Below are 21,359 nucleotides of genomic sequence, written 5' to 3'. Positions count from 1 at the left end.
TGTCTCAGTTGTCAACCTAACTTCTTCTAGACTTTGATATTTAGACCACTCTTTCTACTTGAAATTAATTCTCCCCTCTGCTTCTGTGACATGTCTCTATCTCTCAGTCTGCTTTGTTGTACTATCTTTCTCAGGTTCCTTTCTTCTGCCCTTTTAAACAAATGTGTCTGTTCTGGAGAGTCCTGTCTTCTTGTCTCTTCCCTCTAAACACTCCTCTAAGCAATCTCATTGGTTTCCCTGGCTTTAATTACTACCTCTGCCCATGATCACCAAATCTGTGTCTCCAGCTCTGTTATTAACCTGAGCTCTCAAGATGTGCATATTTAACTGCCTCCGTGTGTGCCCTCTTCAATGTTGCACAGGCGCATTGACTTTAACCTGCCTGAAGCTGATTTTACAAAAGTGCAAAAATACTCCTCCTACTTGCTGATCTTAGTGAGTGGCACCATTCAGTATCTATTTGCTCAAGCTGTCAGTCTTAAAATATAGCTATCAATCTTAACATCTCCTTTTTTATTCCTTATTCTCTGATCAATATCAAAACTCTGTCAACTCTACCCTTGAAATATTTCTTATATCAGTCCACTTTCTCCATCCCTTCTGCACTATATTGTTCAACACATGATGATATCTCCCATAGATATCTGCAACTTACTTCTAAAGAGGACCCCTGCCTCCAGGCTGCAACACACTCCTCTTTCCAAACGTACAAATTTAATAACATTACTTCCCAACTTTCTTGTCAATGTCTCCATGCTACCCTCAGCATTAATTTTAATCTCTTTCACATGGCTTGAAGGCTCTTTATGATCAACCCCATTTGTCCCTCAAGCCCCATCTTTGACACTTTCTCACACTCTGTGGTGCTTCTTTGAATTCCCAAACTGTACCAATTCTCTACCTGTGGACCTTGGTCATCCCAGGAATCTGCTCCACTCTGATCAGACTCCTCTCTCTGCTACGCTTCTGTACCCTCCCCCTGCAATTTATACATTCCACATACCTTTGAAAATTTACTATATATCAGGCATTGCTCTAGGTGCTAAGACTACAGTAGAGAGCGAAGTGGATATATTGTACTGAACTCATGAGGCTCAGTGTCTACCAGATAGACAGACAAGGAAATTTAGGCCATTGCAGACCTTTGTGGTAACAGGTGGACACTGGGCATCCACAGACCCAGACAAGGACGTCTCACTCAGTCTGGGAACAGAAGGCTTCCTAGAGGCAGTGTTGTTTAGAGTGTTTGACCTGAGACAGAGAAGTCTAAAGGTAAGAAGCAAGGGAGTTTAAGATCTCAAAGTGTAAACCTTTTATCTTTTCTTCTTCTTCTTTTGCCTTCACATTCTTTCTAACTCTCATCCTCCACATCTAACTACTTCCATTCTTTAAATAAACCCTTTGGTTGGTTCTTACGGTACCCCTGGAAGTTAACTATTATTTTCCATCGCTGGTGGCATCCATTTTCACAGAAGCACTTCCAGGCCTTCAGCAAACCCACCAGCTTCCTTTCTTCAAGTCTCTCCTCAAGCTGAAAATGAGGAAACCTCATTCCATATAGCAGCCATGTCATCATCCATCTTTGGACATAGCTTCAGCTAACTTGTAGCTAACTACAAGTTCTAGATATCAAGGTCAGGTCTAGATATCCCTTTTTTATTCTTCTGCTTTACACATTTTCCACTGTCCATTTTCCTGTTCATATTTTTCAATAGTCCACAATGTCAAATTGTCTATGAGAAAGACAATGCATGATCTTCCCTCATTTTCCAATATAGCACAGATAAAGTTTAAGAAGCTTTTTCTCATAGACTTGAGATTCCTGTCAGATCTTAAGCTCACCAGAATAGGGTGGTGATAAGGTTTCTCTTGAGCTTTATTCTAGGCCATAACAAGACCTTTTATATACAGCAAAAATGAACAATCAGCTAACACAATCCCACAGATCTCTCAACTTCTTACTTTTAAAGGGGTATATCATGTTAAAAATTTTTAGTTCCCTTAGGGCTTATTATTTTACATAGTTTTCCCATTCAAGAAGTGCCCTCATTTCAAAAGATTTTAATAAGATGAGAAATATCTTAGCATAAATTTACAGGCATCGCCACCTGCCATCCTCCCCTGGGGTAAAGAGGAGGGGGGCTTTACCCATGATTGGTCAGTGGCTACAGGTGACTCTGCTTTGCATCAGCAATGTCATTATTTTCTTCAGTGACTACAGCCTGAAGATTTGGCAACAGTGTTGGTGCTTATATATAAAAGGACGCTAATTACTTCATTTCATTCTTTGTTGGAACATTTTCCTACCCACTTGCAAATAATCTTCCCTTTCCTTTAACAGCTCCTCTCTGAAAAGCCCAACAATAGAATATTCATCAGAAGAACAGTAGTTGGAGCCCAGAGGGAGACAATGGAAGGTTGGGACCAGGGGCCCAAGTTAGAGGTCAGTGTTCACCAGCTCCTAGTAATTGGCCTCCCAGTCTCCCCAAAGGCCTTCTTAACAGAGGCCAATAGAAACGTGCATTGAATCCTTATATGTTTAAGATAGATAGATAGATAGATAGATAGATAGATAGATAGATAATAGATAATGTAATTGTTTTACACATAAAAGTAGTCATATTTCTATTAACAATGGCTCATTCAGGGCTTTCAAAAGTCATTGTTGGCCATTCTTTTGGGGACTTTATAAGCAATCATTTTCTTTGTCTGAAGCACAAGAAGAGTCAGAACACAAGGCTGCCTTTTCAGTTTTTGTTGTGGAAAAAAAAAAAAAGACACCACCTGAGTGCTTTAATCACAGGGGCACTTTTGTGATGACACTGGGAACAGTACACTCTGTGCCTCTATGAACTATAAAATCTATAGCACTTTAATCAGTTGTGATGCCCTTTCACAAAGAAATTAACCAGTCAATAAAGACAAATCGTGGAAAGGGCAGTTTATAAACCAAGATGCAGACACTTTTATGTATCATCTGATATATTATCATCTTGATAATACAAAATGGCTGGAGATTTCAACAGGCTCATCCATTCTGAAAGAGATTCTATGCTTATTGTTCTTTAACGTTTCCAGTATATATTTGGATATTTAAGAGCAGAGCTACAATCTTTGGGATCTGATCAAAGGGGAAAGTCGGGGTGAATAGTTCAAAAATCCAGCTAGTGCCTTGGCCAGCAAGCCCTACACATAGGCTTCCTCTAATTCATATGTATGGGCTAGTGGAAGTTCTGTTTAAGAGGCTGGAATATAGTAAATTGACGAATAATCTAAATATCCAATAATAAGGTACTGGTTGAAAATATACATAGAATTATTAAATGAAATCATTAAAGCAGTGGTGTGTATATATATATACACACATATATATATGTGTATATATATATATATATATATATATATATATATATATGAAAAGGCAGGCTATAAAATAGTATATGTCACCCCATTTTTGTGAAAGAAATAAATGTAAATATACAGAAATGCGAACATATATTATCTATCTAATTATCTAAATATTCAGGGAAAAAATTGGAAGATTATGCACCAAAACGTTGACTGCAGTTATCTTCAGCTCATAAATTTTTGTGTTTTTTTTGGAGTGACTTAGCTTTTATTCCTTTTTCTGATGAAAGTGTACTGACTTCATGGTGTGTGTGTGTGTGTGTGTGTGTGTGTGTGTGTGTGTGTGGGCGTGCAAGAGAGACAGACAGAGACAGAGAGACAGAGATCAAGAAAGAGGTGGTTATTTTTTTGTGTAATAAGAAAAAAATTAAAACCTTAACTTGTGGATTGAGGCTTAAACAGTAACAACTCGTAATAGTTACTTTAAAAGTGACAAATATTAGAGCACCTGGGTGGCTCAGTTAGTTGGGCGTCCAACTTTTGCTCAGGTCATGATCTCACTGTTGTGGGTTTGAGCCCCGCGTTGGGCTCTGTTCATGGGTTCAAGCCCCGCTGTCAGCACAGAGCCCAGAACTTTCTTCAGATTTTGTGTCTCCCTTTCTCTCTGCCCTTCATTCATGCTCTGTCTCTCAAAAATAAACATTTTTTAAAAAGTGACAAATATTTGTGAAATAGAAACCTGAAATAGTGTTTACAACCATCAGGGCAGTTAAAAGGAAGGTCTAAATAGTCTGAGGACAAAAGTATTATTAGCTGTTTGATTTGCCCAGTTTTTCAACTGCAATGACAATGGCTTTATGACAACATTTTCACAAACCAGAAATAGATGTTACAGTGAATCATCACTTAGAAATGTAATTATAAAGTAATCCCACCTCTGATATTGATTGTATTTAATAATCCCATTCAGAAGAGTAATACCATAGTCCCTTTAGTATAAATGATTTATTACTACAATGTTCAAAGAGATATAGCACATAAAGGAATTATGCCTTTAGGATTCTGCATTAGTTTTATTAGGAAAATGAGGAAAAGGGAGTGTGTTAAGATGTGACTTCCATTCCCTGACTTTTCCCTTTGGAAGAATTATATTCTGTGAGTCCTTGAGACAAGAGTCTGAAGCTAATATTTACCAACATATATTAGAATATCTCTCAGGCATTATACTGGTACATTTAACATTTACACTAGTTCTTTAAGGCATGTATTTACCATTTAAGAGACTGAGGCTCAGAGAAATTAGGAAATGCCCTAATTTCACACAGCCAGTAAGGTAATGGCACCAAAATTCTTAAGTCTTCCTGACCGCTAAGACTTTGCTCTTTCCTGTCAAGCCAGAGTTATAATGTTCCATGGTGGTGGACTGTATTATTTTCCAAAATTACTCAATCTCTCCATTTCTATAAGATGATACATCCTGCCCCATTGCCTTTAGGCACGGCTGTGTGACCTGGTTTGGCCACCAGAGTGTGACCAGATGTGAGCCGCTTACTTGCTCTTTTCCCTCTGTCCTGTGAATGTCCCAAATAGGGGAAGCTCCTTCAATATGGGTCAAACTGTGAAGACATGTGGAGGAAAGCTGGGCAGAATCTCAACAGCTGCCAACACAAAGCTGCCAAACCATGAGCAAGTGTGTGTTACTTTTCTATTGCTGCATTATAAACTACCACAAACTTAGCAGCTTCAAGCCACAAATATATTTATCTCACAGTTTCTGTAGGTCAGATAAATATGGAAGTGGCCCTGTTGGGTACCCTGCTCAGGGTCTCACTGGGCTGATATCATCAGAGTGTCAGCTGCCGTTCTCATTTGGCATTTGGAGTTCTCTTCTGAGCTTAATGGTCATTGGCAGAATTTATTTTCTTGTGGCTGTGGACTGAAGACCTATTTACTTGTTGGCTGTTGGCTAGGGGTTGCTCTCAGTTCCTAGCAGCTGTTTTCAGGTCTTTTGAGTGTGGCTCTTCCATATTCAAGCCAGAGGTGGCACATTGAATCTCCCTCCCCTGGCAGATCTCTGAGCAGCAACTGGAGAGAACTCTCTACTTTTAAAGGGTGCATGTGATTAGGTTAAGTTTACCCAGATAATCTTATCCTAAAGTCAACTGATTAATCAACTTAATTACATTTGCAAAATCACTTTACTGTGTAACATGACATAATCGCAGGAGTAATACCAAGGGATAGAGACCTTGGGGGCCTTCTTAGAATTCTGCCTACTATAAAGAGATAATTGTATTGTAAGCCACAGAGATTTGGGGAGATTGATTTTTTTTTCCTGCAGCAAACTGACTAATGCAACTAGTTACCTCAACTTGCATGTCTGTGCATATAGAAAAGGGCAAAAATCATAAGGGGCAAGAAGCTGAACAAATTTGCACAAAAGGAACACACCTGTACAACCACCAACCAGATTAAACAAAAACAAATAGACAAAAATAAGAAAATTATTAACAACACAGAAGCCCCTTTTCCAGTCATTTCCCAGACCCTAAATAACCACAATCCTATCTTCTAACACCATAGATTATTTCAGCCTGCTTTTGAGATCTTATGAATGGAATCTGACTTCTTCCTCTTAATACTAGATCTAGGAGTTTCATTCGTTTTTTTTGTGTTCAATTTCAGTTCTCTTCCTGTATAATATCCTATTACATAGATATTCCACAATTTGTTTTTCCATTCTGCTGTTGTTAATACACAGTTGGTTAGTCTCCAGTTTTTAGCTATTACAAATAATGCTCCTCAAACTGATTTTGCAAAACTTCTATTCCTACCTCTCTCATTCTCTGTTCCTTTCCCCTCCCCTCCTCTCCCCTTCTCTCCCTTCCTCTCTTTCCTTGCTTCTTTCCTCTCTCTCTCTCTCTCTCTCAATCTCTCTCTTTCAGATGCCTTCATATCTTAGATATAACCTTCCCTCTCTCTAAAAAGGAGGGGATCTAGTTTGGTTATTATAATCTTTCAAAATTAATCTTTAAGAAACCCTCTCTGAGAAATGATTAGAAAACCACAATGAATGGATTTAGACCAGGTGAGTAGGGGACTAAAATAGGGACAAAAAACAAGATATTATTTCCTACCCTTGGTTTATCTCAGGGCAGAAATTATTTAGGTGAGACCAAGATAATTTCAGCCGTGACGCTGAGCAGATCCATGCAGTATAGTGGGAAACAGCATAGGCCTGAGGCACCATTTAAGGATCTGAATCTGGTTCCTTTTTCTAGCTGAAAACTTTGGCAATTCACTACCTCTGAGTTTAATTTCATTCACCTGTCATGGGGGCAATGAGACTCTTCCATTGAGATGTTTCAGTTCCTTCCCATACTTCTCCCACTTATGCAAAAAACAACAGCACATTTTGCCCCAACCCAACTCCACCATCTGTTCTCTGCTTTTGCCCTGCTTTTGCCCCCAACAAAACTGACCTCTATTGACTGCATCTATCATCTGGCTCTGTTATTATTTTGCTTCCATTTGGGTTCAGCCAATGGGAGTCACTGGCAAGAGATTAGAGGGAAGGAGGAGAAAGAAATTGGATTATTTCCTTATGCACACACTGCTCCCTTCGTGTCTTACTGCTGTTCTAGGGGGGCTGCTTTCCTCTCAGACCACAGCTTTAACTACCACCTGGCTCCAGTGACACCCCTGTCCCTCTTGTATTTTAAACCTAAAGCATGATTTCCCATTCATTGGTGGCCCACCATCTTTGGTTTCTTAACCCAGTCTATGTCTTTGTAAGTAGTTCCTTTATTATACTCTTTTTAGGCTTGAATCCTTTGAGGGGATCAACCATTTTTGAGATGTCCCTGATAATAGAGAAGGGAGCCCAATCAGATTGTTGAATGGGAGAAGAAGAAACAGTGTTAAAAGTTGGAGGCCAAAGAAAATAAGAGATTTAACGAACTGGGGAGATGAGATGGAGCAATGGAGTCATAGTGTCATATGAGCAGTTTCCATGGTCCCTGCTAAGTACTTTACATGTGTGGCATTTAAATTTCACAGTGTCCTCATGAGTTAATATGATGACTACCTAATTTCAGAGGTAAGGGAACTATGACTTAGAGTGGTTAAGTAATTTCTTGAGATCACTCTTTAGTAAGTGGCAGAACTAAGATTTGAATCCAGGACTTTTCCTCCCAAACCTGTGGTATTAACCAGAAGGGCAGAAATTTATTCTCTATTGCAGAAACAAGGGCTGTAGTTGACTGCTAGCTTTACACACTTTCAAGACTTAGTATGTGGCATGGTTGGCTATCTTGAAGAGAGAGGTATGGGACAGATACTTTGGAGATAATAAGCAAAGTTATCTGAGTGTTGATGAGTTCAGAATTAAAACGTCGTAATGGGAGCAGTGGCATTTCTTTTCTGTGTCACTTCCTCCTCTCACAGCTTTGGCAACTCCCCACTGACCCCCAGATAAAAGCCAGTGTCAGTTGCCTATTGCATAGGGTTCTCCACAATCATGATGCTTCTCCCTTTCTGGAATTATCTTCCACCAGTCATGCACTCAACCTGCTCCAACCAAACTGACTTATTCTTCTTGGTTCACTTGTTTCTTCATGAACTTGCCTTCGCTTCTTTTTCTCCTTTGAAATCCTCTTGAGGCTTTGGGCTCACTTAAAAGCTACTTCCTCCAGACAAATTATGTTATCACACACAACCAACCACAGGTCACCACCCCTCCCTCTTCTGAACATTAGCAGTTTTGTTTACACTCCTTTCTCTGCATAAACCATATGCTACTTGGAATTTTAGTTGTCCATGTTCATCCCCTTTTCTCTCCTATTTGACATTAGGAGCTAAAAGGATGGGGAATGCTAAGATGAGTAAAACAGAAGCCCTGCCCCTAAAGAGGTAAGAACACAAGAACTCTAAATACCAGTTCCTTTGTGTATTTTGGCATTTTATTTTAGGCAAATGATGTACTTTGGGCATGTAAAAGAGTAAATGTTCACATGTGATTGAGGAGAAGGCTTCTTGGAGAAAATGACATTCAGGATGTACCTGAAGTCTGTTTTGGCTGTCAGCTGTCAGAGTTTGGGGAAGGCATTTTATAAAGAGAAAGCAGCATGAGGTGGCTTTAAGAATATTGTTTCCAGGGGCACCAGGGTGGCTCAATTGGATGGGCATCCAACTCTTGATCTCTGCTCAGGTCATGATCTCATGGTTCGTGGGATCGAGCCCCATGATGGGCTCTGTGCTGACAGTGCTGAGCTTGCTTGCAGTTCTCTCTCTGCCTCTCCCTGGCTTGTGCATGCATGCTCTCTCTCTCAAAATAAATAAATAAAAACTTAAAAAGAAAGAATAGTGTTTCTATTGTGCATCCCAGTATCTCTGGTGATTAATGAAACTAATAATAGCAGCTATTGATTACTAAGTGCTTGAGACGTGCCAGACATTGTGTCAAATGCTGTTTGTATATTATCTTATTTAATTAAGACCTTCCCATTATACAGATGAGAAAACCCAGGCTTCAACAGATTTGATAACTTCTCCAAAGTATCCCAGTTAGTCAGTGGCAGAGCTGACGTTATATATATATATATATATATATGTGTGTGTGTGTGTGTGTATGTGTGTATATATACATACGTGTATATATATATATACACGTATGTGTATATATATATATACATACGTGTATATATATATATATATATATATATATATACATATATATATATACTAGAAAGTCTAGATGAGGAAATATGGGGCCACATTGCCTTTTTACTTACAACTTGATATAATGCATAATTCTTTATGCATTTTCCACTAACACTCCAGAGAAAATTCAAACCCTCAAAGAGCCATATGGAGCCAACAGAATTCTCACATAATATTTATAAACTGATAAATTTTAAGGAATCTAGTTATTTACAATGCATCTCTGAGAGCTCTTTTTAAAACTGGCATTTCAAAATAAAATTCCATTTATCTTCTATTGAGGCATGAAAATTGTGGCTCTTTAATCTGAGGTATAAAACAAATTATAAAATCTCTTTGAGTGATGATATAGTTCTTCTCTTGAAATATTTTCTAAGAATAAAATATTGTCCCATAGTAATTATGTTAGTCACCATTCAAACTGAGGTCTCTATTTAAATTCAAAACTATATTTAGTGAGTTAAAAAAATGGCCTTGATATTTTTATCAGGATAAAAAATGTGACAGTGTCTTTCAATCTACAATGAAATTAAATTCCGAGATATGAAACTGCCATACATTATAACATATAGGCAAAATTTGCCAGAAACAATGAGCTTCCATTTTCCAGATGCTCAGATGCTCAAGTAATGACATCAACACTGTGGAGTTTCCTGGGTACAAGTTATAGACTAGTACAAAGTGAAAAGGAAATGTCAGTATATTTTTATTTTTTTCTTAAATGATACAATATTTTTTTTCCTAGCTGTTATAAAATCTTTCTGTGCCCTTTGTAGGAACAGTAATGAATTTTCATATTAACAAAATATGACTTGTGCATCAAGATGTTGACAATTATATGGCTTTCAGTCTTAACTCCAGGATGAATTAAAGAGGCAGTCACCATATTGCACTATGTTAGCATATGCAAAAGAGCATTGAGATAAGGTCAGCTTGAGGACAGATTGCTACCAAAGTCTTTAAAAAAGTGTGTGTGTGTGTGTGTGTGTGAGAGAGAGAGAGAGAGAGAGAGAGAGAACCTTCAAGGATAGTGATTTGCCTATCAGGCAAAAAGATGACAGGTGTTCTTCAGTTATAGTACTACCTAACACAGTACTCCTTCTCAGGCCTCTCAGGGATGCCTTGTATTTTTACAGAGAGACAGCTCTCGAGAACTACAGGAAAATGTTAGCTTTAATAGAGGCCACAGTGCTAAAGATTTTGGGTAAAAAACTCACATCTGAAAGACAAAGTTTGGAATTGCCTGGGCTTTGGCTCAATTCAGAACTAACAGTAGCCAGAAACAAAATGGCAATGGAAAATGAAGCCTTCACAATTTTACTGAATTGCTATTTTATGCATGCATCAGCATATGGACTTTAGTGGGCACTGGGATGGCTCAGTTGGCTAAGTGTCTGGCTCTTGATTTCAGCTCAGGTCATGATCTCACAGTTGCTGATATCGAACCCTGTGTCGGGCTCTATGCTGAGCATGGAGCTTGCTTGGGATTTTCTCTCTTTGCTCCTCCCCTGCTCATGCTCACTCTCTCTCTCTCTCTCTCTCTCTCTCTCTCTCTCTCTCTCAAAAATAAATAAACATTAAACAAAACTAAACAAACCATATGACTTTAGACAATTAACAAATATTTTCAGATCACATATTCTTGTAAGAAATGTAGAGGGCTAAAAATTTCTCCCATAATGACTTCAATAGCTTGGTTACATTTGACCATAATTAGACCATAAAGTGGGTAAGTCTGATTTGTTTAAACTACTGTTCATTCCCTAGAAAATACCACCAACATCATAAACATCAGTAGCCTGGTAAATACAGCTTATCCTACTGAAAAATACATAGAGTGAACAACCATCCTGGTTTGTCTGGGATTGAGGAATTGCCCTAGGAGAAGGGAATTTTAGTGCCACTGAAACTGGCACTAACCTGGAGTAGTCTCAAGCAAAACTGGGAGTTGGCCACCCTACAATAATATCAAATGTATAGGGCACCTGGGTGGCTCAGTTGGTTAAACATCCGACTCTTGATTTTGGCTCAGGTCATGATCTCACTTCATAGGATTGAGCTCCATGTAGGGCTCTGCTTCAGGTGGAGCCTGCTTGGAATTCTCTCTCTCCCTCTTTCTCTGCCCCATCCCTACTCATGCTGTCTCTGCCTCTCTCAAAATAAATAAATAAGCTTAAAAAAGCTTGTAAAAAGATCAAATGTTCCACTTTCTGTTTCATATGCTAAATTCAATGAAATTCGTGCTAAGAATAAACTGTTTGTTTATTTAAACTTTAGTTAACATACAGTACAATATTGGTTTCAGGAGTAGAATTCAGTGATTCTTTACTTACATACAACATCCAGTGCTCATCACAAGTGCCCTCCTTAATACCCATCACCCATCTAACCCATTCCCCCTCCCACCTCCTTCCGTCAGCCCACAGTTTGTTCTCTATCATTAAGGGTTTCTTGTGGTTTGTTTCCCTCTCTTCTCTCCCCCCGCTTCCCGTGTGTTCATCTGTTTTGTTTCTTAAATTCCACATGAGTGAAATCATATGGTATTTGTCTTTCTCTGATTGACTTACTTCACATAGCATAATACATTCTAGCTCCATCCACATCATGGCAAATGACAAGATTTTATTCTTTTTGATGGCTGAGTAGTTTTCCATTGTATGTTTGTATGTATAACTCTCTCTAATGTGCATATATATATATATATATATATATATATACACATATAATCTTACATCTTCTTTATCCATTCATCTTTTATTAAGCCACAAACTTCTATTTGATTTTTTAAATTACAGATTTACTGGAAAACTTAAAATTACTGTTTCTTTTAGAAATAAAATAATGCAGGGGTGCCTGGGTGGCTCAGTTGGTTAAGTGTCCGACTTCAACTCAGGTCATGATCTCACAGTCTGTGAGTTCGAGCCCCACGTCGGGCTCTAGGCTAATGGCTCAGAGCCTGGAGCCTGCTTCGGATTCTGTGTCTCCCTCTCTCTCTGCCCCTCCCCCATTCATGCTCTGTCTCTCTCTGTCTCAAAAATAAATAAACGTTAAAAAAAGGAAATAAAATAATGCAATAAAATATTAGCTTCTTCCATACACTGAAGATGTTTTTTCATATCTCATAAGGAATGATTCAGTCACTTCATTACTTTAAAGAGTGTCAAAACGTTTGCTTTAAAAGTGAAATAAAGAAACCAACAAAAAGAAAACACAAAATAAAATGACTTCTAAAAACTAATACCATGAAGAAGAAGCTATAGTGTGAGAGCAGTAAGAGCTGGTGTATTGGCAATGCTAAGAGTGGCCCTGGTTGGGGGTCTGACCTGGGCTATGTTGAAAAGTAGGACTCAAAGAGGTGGTGAGTCAGCCTAGTATTTGGGTTATAGCAGATAGCTGCATGTGTGGATCACTGAAAGGAAATGATGGGATGAACTAGAGCCATTCTGTGCCATTTCCTTTGACTGGGGCCTCCTTGACAGGACCAGCTGCAGTTGAAGTGGGAAGAATAGGGGGAAAGAACTCTAGACATGTACACTGAGACCTAAAGATCATCCTCTTTTTAAGAGCAAGGCTTCAGGCAGTTCTGTTTATTGCATTAGAAGTTCATAAGAGCTGAGTGGTTTTTAAGATACATTTTAGAAGGAACATTGCACATGTTTGTGATTTATTCTGATTTAAAATATAAGGTGTTCTATTTTCATTCCTTGCTTTTATGTTGTGCTAAGTGTACATAAGTGGAAAATGATAATCTTGTGTCAAATGAAAGAAGCTGAAAACAAAGCAGAAAGGCAATTGTGGTTCTGATTTTTTTTTTAAAGAGCATATTTTATATACACCAAAAAAAGAGGTAAATTAAATTTACTAAATGTTATTAGTTTATTTCCAAGTTAGAAAATAAATTTCTATTGTATTTTTAAATTATTTTCCATTGCTCTAAAATAAATGTGTATTGTTTTTAGAGTAGAAATAATTATTTATCAATAAACATTCTTTTTTGAGGAAAACAAAACACTGATTACTTTTACATCTGCTAGAGAAATTGATGATACATTTCTTGACTATTGGGTGCAAATAAAGAAGGTTTGATCCATACCCTCAAAAAGTGTAAAATGTATCAGGAAAGACAGAATGAATTTGAAAAAAAGAAAACCATAAATATTAAGTTGTGATATAAAGGTCATTGTTATTCAAGTTTACTCATTAAAGCAGTAATTTAGTATTCTTTTTTGCCATATACTACTTATACATATATTGCAAAAAATCTTTGATTATTAGAATTTACCTGCATCTTTTTTTTTTTTTTTTTTTTTTTTTTTGGAGAGAGAAGGTGCAAGTGGGGGAATGGGGCTTTGGAAAGGGGAAGAGAGAGAGAGAGAGAGAGAGAGGGAGAATATTAAGCAGTCTCTACAGTCAGCATAGAGCCCAGTGCAGGGCTCAATCCCATGACCCTGGGATCATGGCCTGAGCCGAAATCAAGAGTTGGACACTCAACTGACTGAACCACCTAGCTGCCCCAATATGCCTGCATCTTAAAGTACAAAATAAGTTCCAGAAAATGTCTCTCACCAGAAGCTTTATACATAGTTTCCCAAAACAGCATTTAGTCTAAAATAATCCAATTTGCCCCAAACATTTATGAATGCTTACCCCATCTTCAATCACTTCCATTCTTTCCATTTGTTACTCATCTTACTAATAGGCATCTGTGTTGAATCTTTCTATTTTATGGAGTCAGGAGAAAACCAAACCAAATGGAAAAAGAGAAAAGAACCACATCTGCAGAGCTTTACAAATCATTTTCAGATTCTAATAGGATCTGCTTTAATTACAATTCTCATCATTTGAGTCCATCATTTTCACTTTGGGCTGAGATAGATCACCCATATTGTGATACTTCTCTTTACTCATCTGTATAATGAGACAAAGTGATTACCTCTCTTCTTAAAGGAACCATAGAGTGAAGGTGATGCTATCTTCTACTGGCTGATAAAAAGTACCTTCTCTAAAACAAACTTTGTGGGAAAATTAGACATCAAAGCAACTGTACTGATTGGCCACTACGATTTTTAAGGATAAGATAGTCCTTTTTTTATCTCACAAATAAATGCAAACATAAAAAACAAGAAACCATCCCTCAATAGATCAACTGGGAATGTTTTTTTTTTCCTTCCCTAAAAAAATCAAGCTTGTTATTGTTACTATGGCAACAGATTGTCAGTATGAAGACTAGAGTTTCTCTGTCCTGTTTGATTACTAAACACAAGGAAACAAAACGCTTTATTTATTTATTTATTTATTATTATTATTATTTTAAATTTAAAAAAATCAGTGCCTTTATGCTTTTGTATGGTTGGGAAAACAAGTGCAGTAATAAGAGTTACATTGCAAAAGGAAGTTTGGCAGGGGAATACTAAGAAAGTAAGCTGGACCTCGGGGCACAGAGTGTGCCATCTGTGACCTCCTGGTGGCTGGGCTGTGGCCTCTTGTTTGACCTGATTGGATTCTGAGTCCCTTCTCTTGGCCTTGTTGTCCTCTCTCTGGGGGGAAATGCTAGGTGGGAGATAATGTGTGAGTGAAAATTCATTCCCTCACCAATCAACAAATGCTTATTGAGTCCATACTATATACCAGGTACTATTCCAGCTCCTGACACAGTGTTTGAACAAATTGAAAAAATTACTGCCACCATGGACTCACATTCTTCTGGGAGATTCAGGCCAAAACCAAAGAGGCAAAGCTATACATAATGTCGGATAGAAATAGTTGCTATGCAGCACTCTCAACAATAGCCAAATTATGGAAAGAGCCTAAATGTCCATCAATTGATGAATGGATAAAGAAATTGTGGTTTATATACACAATGGAGTACTATGTGGCAATGAGAAAGAATGAAATATGGCCCTTTGTAGCAACGTGGATGGAACTGGAGAGTGTGATGCTAAGTGAAATAAGCCATACAGAGAAAGACAGGTATCATATGTTTTCACTCTTATGTGGATCCTGAGAAACTGAACAGAAACCCATGGAGGAGGGGAAGAAAAAAAAAAGGAGGTTAGAGTGGGAGAGAGCCAAAGCATAAGAGACTCTTAAAAACTGAGAACAAACTGAGGGTTGATGGGGGTGGGAGGGAGGGGAGGGTGGGTGATGGGTATTGAGGAGGGCACCTTTTGGGATGAGCACTGGGTGTTGTATGGAAGCCAATTTGACAATAAACTTCATATATTGAAAAAAAAAGAATGTCTATGAATCAATAAAAGAAAAATTATTGTTGTATCCCCCCCAAAAAAAGAAATAGTTGCTATGAAAAAATATAAAGCATATTAAGATAGTAATAGGAAAATTTTTGAAAGAAGAGGAAAATACTGAAAAATTATAAGAAAATCCTAACATTTTAATTTATCTGTAACTAGGCCTGATAGACATAGATTATATGTGAGCATACTACATCAGTCATATTTTTTAAAACATATATAGACTGAATATGAGCCTCTATTTTCTGAGAACTGGGACTCATTGCTTAGAAAAGTGAAACAATAACTCAGTGCAACAGCTTAAAATATTGCAGGCCCTTCATATGGCTAACAGAGGCCCCAAATTTTAAAACTTCAATTCTTTTAGCACCTCTCTTGAGTAAATTCCCTAGCAAATTCCAAATATGCTTAATTGCTTAAAAAAAATCCCTTTGGGCTATTTAAATATCGTTTCTTATAGAGAAAAGAAGGCTTAAAATTTTTGCTCTCTGGCTTACAAGTTCTTTTTATGGAGCTTATGACTTTGGAAGGTGGTAATGGAAGAAAATATAAATGGATTTGGAAAGAATTTCAACAGATTTGTGAATGGCAGAGCCATTCCTACCAACTAAGAAAATCTTAAAGGTTTGGAATGTACTTTCTGCTAAGGAGCCCACAAAACAGAGGTCCCACCAGGGGATGAAGAGAATCAGGAAAGGGCCCATCAGTTAGGAAAGACAACCACTCCCTCCTTCCCCTGTTAAGTTGCAGTGGCAGCAGATGACTGAGCTGCGGGAACACTACACCACCCAGTACAGCAACCTGTATTTTTATCAGATTGTATTTATTCCTTTATTGTCTCATAAAGAACCTGGCACTTATTTGGCAACTTTGCTGGACAACATGTAGACATAATATATTTTTATGTTACCATAAAGCGATGATTATAGTAAAGCATACTACTTAACTGCTTTTCTAATTGTCAACATTTGGTGTGGATTACAATTGAACTGTTTGCTTCCTTTGCCTGGATTGAAGATTATATTCTGCAAATGATTCTAAGGTGCTTCAAAATACTGTGTGCAGCAACATAGAAATGTGTGTTTTTACAACAATAGTCAGGGTTGAGCAAACAGGGTGTTCACATAGAACTTTTGGGACATCTTGAATTCTAGAACGTGCATAGGCAAATTTCTGAGGGTTACAAACGGCTCTGTTCCTCCTCTAAAGATTTTGGGTTTGTTTGGTTGGGTTTTGAGGGTGAGGTTTTGTTTTAAGTGGTTTTTAATCTTCAGTCTACCAGGGCCATATCCTGTCGCTCTTGGGTTAATCTTGCTCTCCCAGTTGACCAAATCGTGTCTAGTCCCCTTGAGAATTCCATCAAGGTGAAGAGTTGACAAAGTGAGACCTACAGCAGCTCTGATGAAACATTAGCAAAAAGCTAATGTTGGACTCTGGCCCTGGGTTCAGCTGTCTCTTTTCCATTCTCAATCCTCCACATATTCCCATTAGTACTCTTCACACTGGGGCATTCTCACTCCTTTCCAATTCAGAGAATTGGCAAGGGGAGCATCATTAGCATGAGTTCTGGGTGGTGAAACACTGTGTTTCAGCCCATTTCTTCTGACAGTACGACCTGTACGAGGCAGTCAGCAGTGGTCCTTTGGAAGATCCTGGGAGTTAGTTAATTAGTGGCAGAACTTATGTGTGCATATGGGATATTATGATATGGTCCTCTATGAAGGGTTACTTCTATTCACATGTTAAATCCTGAAAAATTGAAGTCAAAATGTTAATAAGTTAATAAGACTATAATTTTTTTTTCAAATTTGTACACTGATTTTTTATTAAATTGCAGAATGTGGTAATTTTTATTAAGTTGCAGAATTACCACATTTTTCCTTTCTTTTCTACACTAATTAATTTATTTTGAAAATGTACAGACTGTGGAGATGGTGTAAATTATGATTCGTACCTTCTCAGTAATGTCCTTTGCTTGCTACAGGTTTACAGCATTGATCTGGCTCTTCCAACTTCTCTTTGTTTTCTTTAATTTTCAGCCAAGCCTGGATATGGGCTCATTTGCCTTTCTTTTTTGTTTGTTCACATTCCACAATCCAGATCAAGTCTCAGCTATTTCTTTTAGCTGCCTTAGATGAGCAAGGTTCTTAGGTGAGCAAGGTTCTACTTTGACTTTTAAAATATTTGTCTGCCTTCAGCACTTTATCAGTTTATATTATTTTTGTCAGGTCATCTTGACATACTGCATCATTTCTTGTTTTCTTACATCCTTGCCCATGATTCTATTTGATTAGATGTAAGTGGCAGAGTCATTGTGGCCTTACATTTGAACAAAAAAATTGCTCTTGTTCGCGCGCGCATATGTGTGTGTGTGTGTGTGTGTGTGTGTGTGTGCGCAAGTTTGTAGTGAAGGCTAGGGGTAAGGAAGAGAGAAGTTAGAGAGAAAAACTTCTTTATGCCTGTGGTATCAGCAGCTTCTCCAAGAAAGGATTTGAAATACACCATCAACACCCTTGTCTTTCCCTGAGGGACCCTTGAATCAACCTGCACAATCTCCCATTGAGATTTCCCAGAAAACAGAGAGGTTCCCCAGAAATTGCTGTATAGACCAGCCTGGATTTCCTATGCAAATCCAGGCATTCTTGGGGCTATGTGGCAAATAAAAGCAAAGAGATTTCTGAAAATAGGAATTTGCTTTGGTAAAGCCCCAAAACTCTCTAGGCTGATTTTTTTTTCTGTAAGGCTGGTAAAATGGTTATTTTTTTTAACTCTCCCCAGGAGCATGTTCCATGTGGGGAAGAGAGATATAATGGGAAAAGAGAGGGATTATATAGACGTTCAAATGTTGTTGATTGCATATGTATGGAAGTAAGCAGGTCAAGGTCTTTCTTTTCATTGAGAGCACACTGAAGGTGAATGATCTGTACACAGTAGGTGCTCAGAAAATATTTAATTTAAAAATATGTGATATTTAATGTTTATTATTTATCAGAAAATCTTTCTTGGGGATAAAAAATAAATAAGCTAAAACATTTTGAGGTAGCTTCCAGAGCTCCATAAGCAACAATCGGGTAGAGAGATGGACCAACCAACCAGTGCTTAGGAAGCCCGGAGAAAGGGCTGGAATGAGGAACACAGGATGATCCTGCTTAGCATGCTCTTCAGGGGCCACTTCCTGACCAGTGAACTGGCATCTCCAATGTTCCACCCTAATTTGGTTCCATGACCCCAGGCTCTGACAGGTCACCATGAAAGGTGATCTCAGCCCCAGGTGTCACGGTCACTGACCTGGCATGACCTCTCCCACATTTGCATGGGCCCTGGAGCTAAGGAAGCTTTCACACTCCCCGATCCCAGTAACTGTGGGTGTCCCAGTCCTGGTCAGGCTTTGCCTGCAGGCTGTTGTCCTTGCTGACTTTACCTAACAGGAAGCATGAAATTAGGCAGAAGCTATTTGCCTTCCATCTGCCCTACATTCCACAGCACCCCTCCTTTGTACTCATGGAAGCATTTCCCCTTTTAAGGTTCAGTCTGACCTAGTACCAATGTCAGTCAAACCAGGACAGAGAGAAGCTGAGAAGTTTTCTCCCTCTCCTGCTCCTTCCACCCCAACCTAAGCAGGTGAGGTCTGGAATTAGTCTTATAGATATAGACAAGAAATCTGGGAATGATCTCTCTCCTATCTGTGCCATAGTGGCCCCTTCTGTACAACTGTGGTTATGCCTTGGACTTTTGTTGAACATGTATGTCAGTGCCCTGAAGTCCCTCCTGATAATTTAGCTCAGCTGGCTAGTTGGGCCTTACCACCCTGTCTCACTTTTACTCAGCCATGTTGCATTGTCTGTAGTCTTCAAACAGACTGATCACTTGGCCTCACAATGCTGCTTTTCACCTGACTTCATGGGTCCGTACTCCCTGGAGGGTGGATTCTCATTGCTTTGGTGCTCCTTTGGGTATCTATCTGTCTAGGCTGGACTAGAACTTAATAAGGCCACACTCCATTTTTGGCTACACATTTGGGCTACTGGCTACTTTCTGGGAGGCGAGAGCCATAGCTGTGTCAATTTTCACAGCCATAGTTCTTGTTTTCTCTCCTCATGTACTGGCATTTGCCACTGAAGTCCCAGCACACATCCATGCATCTGTGTGCAGGATAGGAGAACGCATCCTTCTCTTTTGCTTGTTAGTTCTGTTACCTGACGTCCTGTCCAGTAGTACTTGCCAGGCCTCACTTGCTTAGCTGGTGCCCTGGTCCTGAGCCTCCTAGATAAGCCTCTGCTTTAGCTAGTTATGTCTTGGCAGGACAGAAGGTCCTTTCAGGCCATTATTGTTCTGAGTGATTATTTCACTTGCCAATTAGCATCCTGGTATACTCCATCATCTTCACATAATCGGGTGAATCTGCCCAAGCTGCATCCAGAACATCAGTGCCTAATAAATATTTGTTGCCATTGATTTGATTGGAATTGCCTAATTGTAGAGTACCTCACTGTAAGTTGCACACTCTTCCTTTTTTAGTGTTTATTTTTGAGAGAGAGAGAGAGTGTGTGTGTGTGTGTGTGTGTGCGCGCGCGCGCGCGCGCGCAAGTGGGGGAGGGGCAGAGAGAGAAGGAGATAGAAGATCCGAAGCGGGGGCCAGACTCAAATTCACATCTGTGAGATCATGACCTGAGCCAGAATCAGATGCTTAACTGAGCCACCCAGATGCCCCTAAGCTGCACACTCTTTAAAAAACTCAATGAAAATTAACAAAGGCAAACAAATTGGATGATAGTTAGTGGCTTTAAAATGGGGTTATTCATAAAAAATATCAACAAAGTGTTCAAAGTTTTTTGGTGCATTTCTTAACTGCTGACAGAGATGGAGGCACAGACAAGCAGTGTCAAAACTATTCCTAATTGAAAATTATGCAGACATAAAGACAAAGTGTACTTAAGTCAACAGGATTTCATTTATTCAAAGTTCTATTCAATCACAGCTAGTCAGTAAGAGCTAGATTAAGGAGAAGCTGTATTAGAGACTCATTTGTGTATCACAGATAAAAATTTCTACCTTCTTAAACTTCCAGCTCCATATCCTCTCTTAATGCTGGGATAAAAGTAAGCCACTGCCAATTTTATCTTCCATTTCTTTTTCTGTCCTCATGGTGTGTCTACACTGACTGCTCAGCCTTTTCCTTTGGCACACAGGGCAGTGAAGTGGGAAATGAACATGGATTTGGGGCCTAACAAGCTGTATGTGTCATTTATTAGCAGAGGCACATAAATAGATAAATTACCTATCTAGGAATAGAATGAATGGATAAATTGTGTAAAGGCACCTGTACAATGAGGACTACTATCTATCTCTAGGTGCTTGTAATGACCAAACAATAAAATTTCTGTAAAGTACCTCTGTGTTGTGGCTCAACATGTAGCCATTCTTTATTCCTTTTTTCTCCCCTTTCCATATTTTCTCCCAAAGGAAGGGGAAATTAATCTCCAAGTCCCTCTTGCCTCCTATGCTGACCTATTGCCCTCAATTCTCCCACCACTCGTTTCCTCACACATCTGCTCTCTCCTTAACACATGTGCTGTCTCCCTCTCTCCAGGTACCTTCTACTCTGCCTTTGATAAACACATCATGTATACATCCTATTCTGGAGAATAATTTTTACCTATTGTTTTCTTAATTTCTAATGATCTCCTTCTTTTCAAAGTCAATATACTAAAATGAGTGATTTCACTATTAGTTTTCTCATTACATGTCATCTTCTTAATTCTTAGTTGCTGGCAGAGACTTTTAAGTCCCTCTAAAAGGACACTTCCAGAGTCTGGAATGCTGTCCTTCTGGATTGGTGGGATTACTAGTAACTTTGAAGTATTGTCTATGCTCATCAGATGATAGGAGTGTTTTCACATTTTTATAAATGTGAGAATTTATAAATTTATAAATGTTTAATATGTTAGAACTATTGCATTGAAAAGCCTGCCTTATAGAAAAAAGACACAAAGAATCCAAGTCACAAAATTTGAAAATTATGTAAACCTATATTTTTAT

At 38.6% G+C, this 21,359-nt stretch overlaps 1 protein-coding gene across 14 annotated transcripts in view; it reads left to right on the top strand.

The window, feature by feature from the left end:
* LMNTD1 (lamin tail domain containing 1) overlaps positions 1–21,359 on the top strand; it is a 523,246-nt gene that overhangs the window by 291,676 nt on the left and 210,211 nt on the right. For 12 of the 14 annotated variants that reach the window (XR_006709236.1, XR_006709238.1, XR_006709237.1 and 9 more), the window contains one exon: positions 2,342–2,443. Coding sequence is in view for 9 of the 14 variants with exons in the window: in XM_045465471.1 (XP_045321427.1) it covers positions 2,342–2,443 (102 nt within the window). In the remaining 5 variants the exon portion in view is untranslated. Of the gene's footprint in view, positions 1–2,339; positions 2,444–4,938; positions 5,039–21,359 lie in introns of those variants that run through there. The other 2 variants (XM_045465473.1, XM_045465482.1) reach the window with 2 other exon arrangements.

Source organism: Leopardus geoffroyi, chromosome B4, assembly GCF_018350155.1.
Source record: "Leopardus geoffroyi isolate Oge1 chromosome B4, O.geoffroyi_Oge1_pat1.0, whole genome shotgun sequence".
NCBI classification, from domain to species: domain Eukaryota; kingdom Metazoa; phylum Chordata; class Mammalia; order Carnivora; family Felidae; genus Leopardus; species Leopardus geoffroyi.
Note: the sequence above shows the minus strand (reverse complement) of the source record. Positions and strands in the feature narration are given on the sequence as shown.